The sequence below is a fragment of the Megalops cyprinoides genome, chromosome 8 (assembly GCF_013368585.1).
Source record: "Megalops cyprinoides isolate fMegCyp1 chromosome 8, fMegCyp1.pri, whole genome shotgun sequence".
Taxonomy (NCBI): Eukaryota; Metazoa; Chordata; class Actinopteri; order Elopiformes; family Megalopidae; genus Megalops; species Megalops cyprinoides.
The window spans coordinates 9548541-9563446 of record NC_050590.1 but is presented as its reverse complement, the minus strand read 5'-3'; the positions used below and the strand labels follow the sequence as shown (position 1 = coordinate 9563446).

Here is a 14906-nt window from a genome sequence, read left to right as displayed (position 1 = left end):
AAGGTAAAGAGAGTAAATGTATATATTTCACTTACCTTTCAACTGCTTCTCCAAAACTTGTTGTGTTCTAGGGCACTTTTTCTCCCCTGAACCAACTGTGATAATATTTTCATTGCACTGATATAACAAATCAGTCTTAATTGCTCATGATTGAACTCCATTAATAGAAAATTGGCTGACCTGTGTCTTACCTTTGAAGCTATAGTTCTGTGCCGTTTGCACTAGACTCACGCTCCACCACATGACAATTTGCAGGCCGTTCAACAGAGACACCATTAGCATCAGCTCATCGTAATTACCATTTTACACCATTTTACCAACTTTACTTTTAATTGAATCACATGTGCATCCTGCAATGAATTTCAATTTATAAAATGTGTGTAAACATTAAAGTGCACAGGGTTAGTTTGCCATATTTGAAAAGCATTACATTACATTACATTATGTCATTTAGCAAACGCTCTTACCCAGAGCGACTTCCAAATAAGTGCATCACAATGCTAAGAGTAGTTATCGAAAAGTACTACAAGAGGTCAGTAAAATACTGAGTTAAGTGCTAAACTAGTGTAGAGTGCTTTTTTAAATAGAAAATAGAGATAGATAGGATAGAGAGAAGAAGGTAGATAAGAGATAAAGCTTGAAGAGATGAAATTTCAGCTTTCTCTAGAAGGCACCCAGGGAGTCTGTTCTACAAAAGCAGATCATTTTAAAGGTTCATGCTGCAAGCGTTCCATTCAGAGCATTCTGGTTGCTTTCTACTCTCTAATCAGTTGCTCCTCTAACATTTACTTTCTTCACTTGGTCATTTCTTTCTTCTGGTTTAAAAATGCTGAAGTGAGCGCAGTTTAACCACTTTAATTTGAATACAAACATCATCATTTGTAATGTAGAAAGACACAGGTAAGAAATTTGCTCCAATCAAATATACCCTGCATTAACTGCATCAGACAATAATGTACACATTGTTACAGTATTTCTTGTGAAGAAAAATGTCAGTTCCAAGCCCATGCCCAACAATCCTCCCTTTCCCAGTACCCACCCTTACCCCACCCCACAGAAACGAATCGTAAAAGCTCATTATCACTAACACTTCAATCAGCGTGTTCAGTAAAAGCTTTAGCGTGGCCCCTTGCTGGTTTCGTGTACACACAGGGTTTTGTTTTCACAAACAGACTCATTCAAAATAATTCCTGATAATTGTTCATTGCTGGCTTAAAAAATAAAAAAAGCATCCCTCTGTCACTCTGTCCTCACATTACAGTTGTGCGATTTGGGGCAGGAGCAGCGTTTACAGGTAACAAAGTGCTTCACGAGAGGGGGGGGGGGGGGGGGGGGGGGGGGGGTACGAGGGGCCTGTCAACAGCTCTGTCGTAAGGAGGTAACCAAGAGGTCCTTTGCTTCTGCCTGTTGGTTTTTTCTTTGAGGCGTGCGGAGCTTGTGAGCGCCATCACAGCGAGAGGGTGCCCTCCCCCCAGTCGCTATGTGTCAGGCAGGTGGCTGAGAGGGGTGTCTGCAGGGTCCAGAATTCTGTATTTCTCCGCCGGCGTGGGATCGCTGGCCTGCATGTGGATCAGTGGTTTGATCTGGAGCACGTTGAGGCTCTCCCGGTTCTTTTTGTTGTAGTTGTTGACTCTGTGCTCCAGCTGAAGGCTGGTCTCGGTCGAGGTGGTGGGGCTGGGCAGTTTGAGGTTGACGGGGTCCAGGCCCTTCTGAGTAAGGCAGCTTTCACCTGAAAGGGTGGAGAGCAGTTCCTGCACCACAATGCTGGGGTCCTGGGAGTCCCGGGGGGCCTGCCCCAGAGGGATGGTGCTGCTGTAGGGTGGGGGGCGGTGCTGGTTGGCCGTCCACTGTGTGGGGCAGGAGTCTGAGGAGACCTCTCGGGCGGTGCTGCAGTCAGTGGTGGAGCCCAGCGTCTGGCTGCTGATGCTGTGGTCGCGTGTGGAAGAGCCGCCCGCGGAGCGCGGCGCGGTGACGGAGGTGTCGCTCACGGAGGCGCCCACGCGCTCCGGCCCACTGGCTGTGTCGGCGCTCACCAGGATCGAGGACAAGTGGCTGGGGTTGTCCGGCAGGTGGACGTCGATGGCCGCTGTGGTAATGACTCGAGCGCCCACATCCGGAACTCCCATATCTACAAACACAGATCATGCATGGACATCATCATAATTATTACTGTTACATACATTTACATTTACACTTACTCATTTAGCAGACGCTTTTATCCAAAGCGACTTACAATACGAGGAATAAATTCAAGCTACAGTATGAAAGGAGGCCTTGTAGTAGGCGCGAAGTGCTAAGGGAGCTGTCAGGGATAAAGCAAGACAATGCAGACAGAAAGGTGAACCGATAAGTGCTATAAGATAAAGTGCAACAGAATAAGGTGAGGGTTAGAAATGTTAGTATGTTAGGTGAAACGGTGAGTTCGAAAGAGGTGAGTCTTCAAGAGATTCTTGAAGATGGAGAGGGACGCCCCTGCTCTTATAGCCTTTGGTAGCTCGTTCCACTAACGGGGAACGTTATGCAACATACTACTATGGAACATTAATGGGTGTTCTCACTTTGGTTGCTCATGCCCAGAATGACTCACATTGCTTATGTTTTACATGGTATTCAACTTATTCACAACCCTACCCAGCCATTACACCAGCAACTTTCTAATAATATATCAAATTTCCTAATCCTCTAAACCACTCTGGAAGATCAATACCCTGAGGACATATTCTCTGATCCACAGTCGACAGCTATGTCTCCCTAAGAGTTCTCAGAATCACCTCCCACCACGTAGAAGAACTGAGACCCACAAGGCCAGTGGAGGCAGCTGCAGTTCAGATTTCATCCTCAGTTTGTGAACCTCCTGAATTCCTATCCGATGAGAAAAGTTTGAGCCCTCTGCGTCGACTGCATGAGCATTTGCTGGCCTTTAAGCACAGCTAGTGCAATGGAAGCACAGCCAATCACACCTTCTCCCAAGAGTGGGTAAGTCACCACGTTCACAGTCATCAAGAGCAGAGAGAAGAGAAACAATTCATGCTCTTACCACTGCTAGGCTCACTGTAGTACTGGCTGAGGTAGTTATTCATGTCATCACGCACAACTGTGTCTGAAACAAGAGGTATGATTAGACATCATAAATATGGTTTCTACTCCAAAATGATTAATCACATATCGCTTGCATTTATGCAGTACAATATTGATTAGATTCTGAATGGAAAAAAAAACAACAACATGATGAAATACCATTTAATCATTTATCTTGGGCTGGTAAAATAAAGGTTGTTGCCTATTCCAAATAAGGTCATTGCCATACATACATTGTGGTATATACAGTATAAGAAATTATTGACAAAAAAACGTTTGAGTATGATTAAACCTTTCAAAGCACCGCTGTAGGTTATATATTTAGAGTTATTTAGTCTTGTGAATCTTGCACACTCCACAAGCAGTGCAGAGTACGATTTTAAGCTGAGCATTTGTTTCATGGACAGCCCGTGTGCCCTCAGCCTTTTTGTAAAAGACACAAATCAGTCTTACACGAGCTGGCAGCTTGAATGGCACAAACCGAAACAGACAACATTCAGTGTGATAGTCGCAACAGAGGAATCTACAGGTGAAAGTGTGGCTTTGAGGCCAGGTTAAAAATCACATCACGGCAGTGCAGGGAAATGGCTGGGAGTGTTAAGACGGCCATATACAGGTCAGACAGTGCTGGGAAGGGTATTCGTTGTTCCAGGCTTGTTCTGCGGGTGGAAGGGACTGCTCTGCTCGGTTCATTTGTCCCCGGCGGGTTTGGGGTGCCACGAGTGGAGAATAAAAGCACCCTGAGTGCCGGCTCACCCTCCCACAGGACCGACGTGGGCTCCGACGGATAATTTCATTTATATTTCAGCCTGAAATATTCATTCACCGCTGCCCCAGGAGAGGAGACATTGCACTCACTAAAACACCACCAGGACAATCACACGACAATTAATAACACATGAGTTTAAAAAAAAGGCAGCGCGGTTAAAAGGCTCTCTGGCATGTTGGTGTTCATCCTCCAATACACTCAGATACAGTGCGTGATATTTGGGGCAGTCTTTTTCTCTTTTTTTTTTTTTTTTTTTGCAAATCGATATTGTCTCTTCTCTGTTTAAAAGTAGCTAAAACGCTGTTTTGTATTCTGGAAAACACCAGAATGTAATTTGCCATCGCATTTTCATAATAAATGCATTTAGATATTAAGGCTTTCCTCCCAAGACAATTAGTCATGATAGAATAGCCAGCAAAGGACAAATGGCATTGAAATCAATGGTAAAAGTACAACCGGGCAAATAACAGAATGAAAGCTTAGCTGTAGATTCAGCTGAAGATATAACAGTCATGTTTCTCTCCAGACTGCGCAGGATAAATTAACTACTGGCATCTGTGGAATCTGGTTCCATTGAAGAGCAGTATAGCCATGCCCTCTTTTCCCTACATCACGGCATTCTGAGTTGTAATCCTGGAATAATCCTTCCTAGGACTGAATAGAAAGAATGAGCAGTTTAAGTATTACCGCACTGTGGTTGCTTAAGGTCGCTGCGTTCGCCATGATCCAGAGGATTTAGGAGGTGGGTAGTCCCACTGCGGCTACCCCTATCACAAATCTACCAGCTAAGCGGTCCCCTGTGCTCTGTTTACAAAATAATCGGGAGAGAGGTTTTTGTTCTTTGGACAACAACGGTCCCAAAACACTGGTGAGCCGCACTCCTCTTTTTTCCATACTTCCCAACAAGAAAAGAAGACTTACAGGTGGCCTTTATAGGAACAGTTGACACCCGTGATGCCACCCCTCAGGCAGGAAAGAGCCCATCAGCCAAACCCCAGAGCCGTGTCTGCCCGCCGGCCTGCCCACACTCTTAAGTGCTCCTCTCAAAGCTGCGAGATGGAAAAAGCCACAGTTTGTTCCTGAGGGCCAGATTTCTTACAGTTCCCCTGAGTCACGCGTGAGGCTGCAGCCCTGGCTTTTTTTTTTCCTCCTGCTTGTCGTGGTTTCCAGGTGAAAGGAACAGATGTTCGCTGATGACCACTCTCCTGGCGAAACAAGACCCAAATGCACTGAGCATTCTGTACCTGGAATAGCCGTACCTCTGAGACAGCGAGCAGACCCACTGCGGTGCGGGCTACGGGCTTGTTTCCCTGCGTTTTGGAAGCTCTTAAAAGCTTTTTTAGCCTCTATTGATCCCGCAGCGCCGGCAGTCAGAGACTGTGTTGTGTGTTAATGCCTGGGTTTTAAGAGAGAGCCTCAGTCCTGCCCAGGGCAACTCTGCCAGATTAGCAGAACACGACTCTGGCATTTCCGTGACCTGCTGTTACAACATTTGTCATTTTTTTGTTCTTCATAATTGTCTACACGCCACGTACATCTCTTGGTCAGATGACTTATTTTCCAATAAGACATCCAATGGGAGACCTTCCTTTTCACTAATTTAGTCCTTTGTGTGAATCATGGGGCCATTGTGCGCAAACTTCCTGTCCGTGCACTGGGAAAAAAAAATCCTGAGATACCGAAACCACTAAGCACGTATTTGTTATACCACAAGTCCACTCAAACAGAGTGCAATCCTTTCCTCTAAGTGCAGTGATATTCATTATTAGAAGCTGAGAAGCCGAGAGTCGTAAATTGATCACAGACAGGAAGTCTGTTTGCAATAAGCATTTAAGCTGTGGGAACTTTGTTTGAATTCTCAATTCTCTCAACAGCTCTCTGAAAAAACCTCAGTAAGTTGTCCTTTACACATGGCATGTTGAGTTGTCCAAAAATAAAGCGAGTTTGAAAAAAGGAGGGCAAATAAGTACAACAACAGCAACCCGTGCGAGACCCTAAGTGGATCTGGTCCTCTTTGTCCAGGCTCAGGGGAGGGGACGGGTACCTGCTTGAGGCAGGGGTTCCCGTATTCTGCCGCAGACCTCACCATCTGACTCCCCGGGGGCCAGCCCGTCCACCACCTGGAAACTATCGCCCTGTTTGTCCCAGAGGTGTTGCATCTGCAGGGCCGCTTCGCGCTCCGCAGCCAGGTCCAGATCCTGCTGGGCCAGGTGAGCCCGCAGCTGCCTGATCTCAAACTGACCCAGGAACAGTGAACAGAGAGAAACGGGAAGGGGGTAGGAGGTTAGAGGGCAGAGGGGCAGGGGGGGTGGGATGAGCCAAGTGGGAAACATGCAGACACAGGGAGAAAGAAGGTAAGTCAGAAAGGAGGCACACTCACACAAATATACACACATATGCGCGCACACACTCACTCACACACACACACACGCATGCATGCACACACACGCACGCACGCATGCACACACACACACACAAACACACACGCACGTACGCACGCACATCCTAAACTTCTGATGCAGTGTCGGTTTTGTCATACAGTCTGCAACACACAAATAATGTACAACAGCATATCCCCTGGAAACAGTGCCCATCACAGTGAGAAGGCAAGGGGGGTAAAGCGGCTCCCGAAATATCACTCCCGTCAGGAGTGGAGGCCACTCACTATACCTGATCAATTTTTTCTGGTGGCTTTTCTGATACTGACAGACACTCAACAAGATTACTGCAGAGCTTGTTCTGTCATTACACTCAGCATCCCATAAAGGATTCAGTATTCAGGTCAGCCATAACAACCTACCATGACTATGGTTATTACCTCTCTCCAGATTGATTCTGGAGTCCTACGTGTTGAGGACAAATGCAGTTGTAAGGCTTAACCAGTTGGATGTACACAATATAGATGTCACAGCATGAAAGGGCACTATTTTGTTTCAAGGTAAATAAAGACAAATGGCATCCTGTGTAATATTTATGCTTGAATTTGGCTGAGATCTGCTGAAAGCAGGAAAATGACTATCAGAGTGGAGCTACTGTGTTAGAGAGGCACTCTGGCCCTAAGCGCTGAGAGCTCCTGATCTCCCTCTGCCTACATTGCAGACAAATTACAGTAAAACACAATGCAGAATTGGAATCGAGACAGCAATCGAAACAATTTACGGACTCCCAAGGACTCTTAAGTGATTCAGGCTGCTAAGGCACACCACAGGCTGAGCCTCACAGTGTTGGTTTGAATCTGGAAATGCCATTTTCTGACAATGACCCGGGAGCCCATGTCATTTCTGCGGAGCTGAGGGTGGGTCATGATGAGCCAGGGTCCCTCCATTTCATCCTGTGACTCATTCAGGTGCCATACAGCAGTGAATGGATGCACCTACGATCCACTCGCTGCCTGCCTCCTAGTGCAGACTTGTAACATGGAAAATAATTGCAGTAGGTGTGTATGTATTTTGGAGGATGGCGTTCAAGTCATCCCCTTGCTCCAGGATTCTCCCGACTTTCTTTTCCCTTGGTCATAATAATTCTCCATTTTTCTCCCAATTTGCCCCCTGTTTTCTACTTTTTGTTTGCCTCTGGAAATGCACTGTGCTACATGTACACTATGTTGTGATAATCTTGACTGTAAAAATACATTATAACCAATGCAATTTGATGTGATTTTGATTTGATTTAATTTTCTAAAGACCAATTAAATCTTTCATTCCAACCGGAGCATTACACAAAAGTATAAATATTAAAAAAGACAAAGCACAACATTTATGTTGTTTTTATTTCTGCAATCTTTTTCATTCCCTAAATGACGGTGCAAATTCTGCGGAATTTTACCTGAAAGATCCTGTTAAAATTGACACACTGTATTAGTATGGTTAATCAACACATTTAAATGGCATTTTACTGCCCCCTGCCTGCAGTACATGAGAGTACATTCATAGCGGAGGAAATCCTATCATCAACCACTACTCAATGAACTGGGAATGAAATGCAAAATGACCAGTGTAAACAATCAACAATTGCAACAATTGCAGAAGGAGAATACAACATAATTGTATGGTTATAATCATTGTGTAATGTATGTTACACATATACATTATTAAGACAAGAAACTATATTTTCTTGTTTGCCTTCTACTTTAAAGTGAATGTCTTTATCACAAACAGAAGTGCAATCCAAGCCATATGACCAATATACATGCATCCCCTCACAGAAACCAAAACATATACACACCAGTCCCTGTTTGCTGTGTGATGTCATATATACTATCTACCCTGACCCTAGACGGAGTTCATTGGTGATTGGCAGGCTCCTCAGGTAACCGAGCAAAGGGTATGTTTACAGAGAGGAGGTCTGGGTGTGCCATGGTCTGGCTCTTATGAAGAGTGACATGGCTGCAGAGGCGTCTTATTTTTCGTCCGGAGGCAACGATGGGAGGGCTTACAACTTGAAATCCAAATACTGAATGCCACTCATTTGCTTGTGGTGGAAATGCCATTGTACAAGGCTACAGTCAGATATATGACATGGTCTAGTCAGAGCCATAACACAGTCATTCACTCACAATAGATTGGAACCAGTGAAAACACTGTGTACGCAAAATGACACAATACATTAAGGGGACTATGGATTGCATTTGTATGGTCATTTGGGCTCTTTTTATATATCATATATTTCATATATTATGGTTTCACTGTAAAAACAGTGTATAAATATTGTACTACTTACCAAATGCATATGAATTTAATAAAGTTAAAATATTCATTAATATAATGTATTGCCTTATTTTATAGAATAGGGAACAGATGGTATGTGAGTATGTATGTAGAAAGTTACAAAATGAAGTTCTTGACATTACTGAGAATTTTTGATCGTACTTATATGATCAGATGTTGTTGTCCTGGGTTTATGCAAAAGTTGGAAATATCCTTAACAATTTATTAATTGTTAATAAAGTCATAGTGAATTAAGAGGTACTTAACTATAATTATTATAATTATGATGTCACACATTTACAGTTTGACAGACTGCAGGTGTGCTGACTCCTGAGTGCTTCAATCAAAATGAATCAAACCAACATCATCTGCTCTTGCAATAAATGAATTTAATTGTTTGCTTGAAAGAACGCTGAAAGCTGCAAGCGTTCCTACTAACTAGGATTCCAATCCGGCAAGTTTCACAGGTCACTGTAGTTCAGCAGCCCCAGAAGTCAGCCAGGGATTGACTATAATGGCAGCAGGGTTGTGAAGTGTCCATCACGGTCAGTGAATTTGACAGGTGTCAGTCAGGCATTGCGGGGTGACGGGTGTCAGTCACTCAGTGACAGGACTCACAGCCTGCTCCTGACAGATGTGGGTAAGGCGGTCCAGCTGGTCTTCCCTCACAGCCTTGGTTTTCTCGTACTGCTGAATCTCCAGCTCCATCTCTACCTTCACCTTGATAACGTAGGCTGGGGAGACACAGAGTGACATCATCATTACACTACATCATTTGTGTGCTTATTAGATGCCCTCGCTAAGTGTTTACTGAAACCATTCAGGTCAGTTCAGTCAATCAGGTTGCTGACACAACAGCAGTGTGTTGAATGTGTTGAAAACCAGCAATGTTCTGGCTACCGCTGCTCCTCCTTATGAATGACATCATCGAAAAGACAATATCAACATTGAACTAACCAAAAGCACAGGTGGATATAAAGCCAGAAGGGTTATATGTGAGTTGACCACATTATTCATTCAAAAAGAGAACAATCAAAGTCATAGAAAGAGAAAAGAATAACAAATTACAAACACAGTATTAAAAAAAGCAGCAAATAGAAAATGAAGAGTACTGTAAGAAGTACTGTAAGAGAAAATATAGAAAAAAAAAGAAAAAAGAAATGGGGAAAACATAATGGAGGAAAACAACTAAAGGCAAAGACAAGTTGTCAAAACAATTCAGTAGATAATCCAATTTGCACAAGATTTGTATATAAAAAACTATTTGTGTGTTTTAAAAACAATGTGAGGAGGAATAATTCCAGTTGGTAGTGCTGAGCTTATTCCATAGTATTTAGCTTCCATATCTGATAGAAAACTAATCTGGTTCAGAAGTAAAATGTGTGCATTAATTTGAAATTCTAAACTGGTGATGGTAAACTGGTAAACTTCAACAGAACATGTCTAATTCATCAAATCACTCCAATATTTTTGCTATTTTGTTAAAAAATGAAATGTGCCTTTTTCCAGCCAGACTGATCATCAATATACACATCAAGGAATTATGGGAGACATGTTCTGAAGAATTATTGGCAATATAAACAGTGTCGGTTAAGTGCCACACTTAATGCCAGTCAGTGGATCTCCACGTGCGCATTGCCAAAAATCTACTGACAGCCACAGAAAGAGACTGACAAATGCGACTCGGTTAAAATAAGAGCATCCTCCTACTGCAGTGTTTTTGGTGCAACAACAGCCACAGCACAATGTATATCCCTTCCTGCCGGAGGCTGTCAATCGCGTGCATTTAGCTGACGGTGTTAGAAAGAAGAGATATTACAGAAATTAGAAAGACAGAAAGAAGAGACAATGGCTATTATCCAACTCCTGTGGCTAAATGGCATAAATAATAACAACAAAAACCCATCAATAATATAATCAATGTTATTCAGTCAGGTACTGCAAAGGGTTTTGTTTGTCTGAAAATTAATTCTCTCAGGCACTGCCGTAAAATTTCTGCCAAGTCAGTAGAAATTGATATAAAAATTGGATGGGATGTCACAGTTATACTGTACTGTGCAATGCGTTATTCCTCAAGGTCAGGGATACCACGGCAGCCAATCACTATGCCTTACTCATAGGTGTACACACACACACACACACACTCCTGTACGTGATTGGATATCTCACAAATATTTGTTTTCCACTTTGGTTTGGATTGCTTTGATGTGACTTAATCCATAAGTGAGTTGTGAAGACTGTAAGCGATGCATTAAACTCTGGCAGATGAAAACCTTGATGCGCAATGATGTGTGCTAAATCACACAATACTGTTTAACTCTTGCATCATAACCGTGTCCTGGCTTTACCCCTGTCATTGCATTCCCCGTTTTCAGATGACTTCCACCCGGGAGGAGAAGATGCAGCCCAGAATGCCTGCATCGCACATGGACATCAGTATCCGTTTTTTTTTTTTTTTATCATATTCTCAGATGAGGAGAAAGGTGACTTTGTGATGCTGAAAATTCTGGGTGTGAACAAAGGTGAGCAGGTCATGCAGACCTGGGGGAGGGGATGAGGTGGGCAAGCCAGCAGCTGTTTGCTGCTTCCCATGACAGGGCCAAGTACGGATAGCAGTGCTTGCAGACACTGACACCTTGCTCAAAGCCGCTATTTATAGAGCATTGGACGCTGGCAAGGAGAAGTGTACTACAGTCTTTCACCACAAGGGGGTAGACTAAAGGACTGTTTAATTAATGGCCAGCCCGTTTAATCGTGAGTGTAGCTGTGTGATGCACTCCTTAGACATGGGGGTGAGATAGATGCAACAGTGCTGACGTGCTGGTGATACATCCAAAATTTATCATTCATACCATGGTAACAGCCTCTTGTCACAACCACTGATGACATTTCGATCCACCCGGGCAGCAGAAACTGACTGCATGACCAGATCGTTCACAGCACCTAATCATATGCTGTCATTGTCACGGTCAGGAGTAACCCTGCTTTCCCACCTTATCCCCCTGGAAGCTGCCCTAATGATCTCACAAGACTGATTCATTGCTTCCTGGCTGGTTCTCTCCACCATTTGGAGGAAGGATGACAGAAAGTCAGATTTATTGTATAAGAGGAAATAATCTCCATGAAACTGTTCTGCTCCTCCTGTGACGATATTGATCGAATGTGCTGTTGTAAGCAAAGTGGGATTCAATTAATGTTTTAATTAATGCTCATATTTGTAATGTAAAATGAAATATGAAAACAAATACTGTATTATATGCCAGGTTGAGTGCGGGAAGAAAATACATAGACAAGCATTTAAAAAAAAATGATGAATACACTTTTGTGCATTCAATAAGATGAATATTGATATGGAGTATTTTTCATTTGGATCAATTTTTAATATTAACAGAGAATTTTCAACATGGGGGGTGAGTGAGTGAGCGAGCGAGCAAGTGAGAGAGTCAGTCAGTCAGTCAGTCAGTCAGTGAATGTGTGTTTGCATCTGGGGTGGCACAGATCTAACAGAGCCTCACTTTTGCTGTGTAATTTTCTAGGGCTGTGATTATATTGGTTTCTTTTATCCTCTCTTGCTGGTTGTGTTGAATCAGCACATTGGGGTACAAGGTAAAAAGAAAGTCAGCGACATCGGGCCAGTTATGCCTTCCGGTACTCTATGAAAGTTCTAAGGGAATGTAAGGGAGTGTTAAGTTCTTTATCTGCTTAGTGCCTTCCTGCAGTCTCACTGCCAACAGGATTGGTGTCAATATATTTCACCACCTCAGTTCAGCTAAAACTATGATCATTCAGGACAAGTACAGGAGGAGTGATTTTCTATAGCTATAATAGGGGTAAAAGTTCATTATTTGGCATATTATGCCAAATTTATGTGATCCTGCAAATGTTATCAGTTGGCATCTCTTTTGAGTAAAAATGACATTGTATGAATGCCCCTCTCTGCAGAGTTGACAGATCAGTATGAAGGTAGAATAGTGTAAAGACTTGTGGGAAGTAAACAGCGTAATGTTTGTCAGGATAAACACATAGCCAACATAAATGCCCTGTAAAGTTTGTCAAAGCCAAAAATACAACAAAGGTAAAGCTTCAGACTGTTCCAATGTGTAATGGTAGTCTCAGCATAAAAGTTCTGTCAGCTGATCACACATGCAGAGTTCCTTCAGACAGAGGCAAACTGTGTGTAGGTGATGGTGAGAGTGAGGGTGAGGGTAACCGAGGCCAAGGAATCAATGATGCATGCATTAGCATAACTACGAACACAGAGTTTATTCATTGTAGACATTAATCACACTCATTGGTTTAGAGAGTGGGTTCAAAATCAATACTGGTTTAAATGGAAAAAAAATGGAAATGGAAAAATTCTGGCAATTTACCAAGAACATCTGTCAATAAATATACAGTTATGAATAGTAAGTAGACATATAATAATGAGAAGAATATTATTATTTTGTCATCACTTGATTGATTTGCCAGTATGGTACTGAAAGGCAATGTTATTCTGGCATCTACTGGGTCATGGAAAATTAATCTTAACTTTCAAAAACATAAAAACCAGCATTATACTTATGATCTCTCAAATCACAGTATAATATATAGATGATTAACAAAATGTTCTAAATAATCAAACTATTCTTAATGCAAGTTCTAAACACCAGCACTTTCATATTTGGAATTCTAGTCCAACCACCCCTACATTAATATGTAACCACAGCAAATGGAGTGAGCACAGTAAGTTTCAGTCTATGTAGCAGTCTAGCCACTGTAAATGTACAGCTGTAAAGATGTAAGGCACTGTAAACTCACCATCAATTATCCTCTTAACTCTCCAGATGCGGAGAGTGATGATGAGGCTGATGGCATCCCATGGGCTGCTGGGCCCATTGGCAACTGTGGAGGCCACCATTGGGGCCAGAGAGAGGACAATGACAGCGCCGTCGAACACCTGGGGAAAACACAGACCTCAGACACCACTTAGACTGATAACTGCAGTTATCAGTCAGAAGGAAACCAATTACTATTGCATGCATTCTGAGCCCTCAGCTAACACTGTTTCAGTCAATAAACTGAGTTCAGATAGTTTCAAACTAGTTTATATGGACAAATGCACCACAGGAAAAAATAATTTTAAAAAAATCAAACAGTAAAGCAGTAGAGAAAACAAACCTGTTTTCTTCACTTCTCTTGTGAGATCACATCTGACAATCAACAATCTTCTGTATGACAGTAAAGTCTCATCAGCCAAAAGTAACCTGCTCTCAGAACTAAAGGTACACTTTATAAATAGGATACTTGCTACCTCAGAGAGATAAAAGAAACAAGCACAAGTGTCCAGTGCAGGCAAAGCACGCTCACTCTCTCCACAAACCCAACCTTTATTTCTAGCTTTGATTCACTAATCAAAGACGGAGGTCTGGAGCGAACATGTCCAGTCTGGTGCTGTGGTGAGACTAAATGAATCCTCATCAGTGCTCAGTACAGTGCATCATGCAGACATGGTTCAAACAGACTCCAGGGTACCCACCTCAACCTTATTTTCAATGTAGTCCCAAATCCCCAGGACTACAATTCTGAAAATTGTCTGACAGAAGAAAACAGAGAGAAAATGGGAGAAAGAAACACAGGCTGAAGGGAACTGTATTTTCATCAGTAGATTTTCAACATCCTCACTTTCATAAGCTCATCATATTTGGTGTTTTCCCCATTTGGTGTGACATTTCCTTCAACATAATATCTCAGGAATAAATTTCTTTCACAAATTATAAAATGGTTTCAACAGTTGCAGTCATGAAAATAACAATGCAAAATACAGTGGAAACCGTTTATAGTGATCATGGTTATAGCAATCAACCGCTCATATGGATCAAAAAGCTTGGGACAGAATCATTCCTATACAAATACTGTTTAAATAATTCGCTTATAGTAATCAAGTACTCTGCTTACAGTGTTCATTTTGGGTCTTTTTATACACGACAACATATGGAAAAAAATAAAACTACGGTAATTTTTTTTTTTTTTAACTTTACTTTGATAGGCCTACTTTGCTTCGCGGTTACCCATCTGCTTCAGGATAGCTACCTGAGGCTAATGCTGTGTGCATAGAAATCATGATGGGAAAATCTCTCAACGACAAACGTAGACTCATCGAAGCTTATGACAAACTTCCAAAAATGAGCCAATGAGATGCAGCAGCAAAACTTGGTGTTCCTCAGGCTACTTTTGTGTAGTACTGTACTGTATTATAGTGTATTTGAATTATAGACCGTTCAGTAATTTAATTTGTACAGTACTGTAATTTGAAAAGCGTTTGAAACAGCTGTACTGTATTTTGAAAGAGTCAATAAAATTCAGTAAATAGC

At 42.4% G+C, this 14906-nt stretch overlaps 1 protein-coding gene across 1 annotated transcript in view; it reads right to left on the bottom strand.

Moving 5' to 3' along the window:
* Positions 1-1341: 1341 nt before the first annotated feature.
* Positions 1342-14906, bottom strand: part of tmem266 (transmembrane protein 266) — a 59193-nt gene continuing 45628 nt past the window's right edge. Inside the window, exons 6-11 of the mRNA XM_036535763.1 lie at positions 14072-14128; positions 13354-13492; positions 9172-9287; positions 5892-6084; positions 3038-3100; positions 1342-2128 (exon numbers count right to left, since the gene is read on the bottom strand). Of these exons, the coding sequence (XP_036391656.1) occupies positions 1479-2128; positions 3038-3100; positions 5892-6084; positions 9172-9287; positions 13354-13492; positions 14072-14128 (1218 nt within the window). The 3' untranslated portion in view covers positions 1342-1478. The remainder of the gene's footprint in view (positions 2129-3037; positions 3101-5891; positions 6085-9171; positions 9288-13353; positions 13493-14071; positions 14129-14906) is intronic.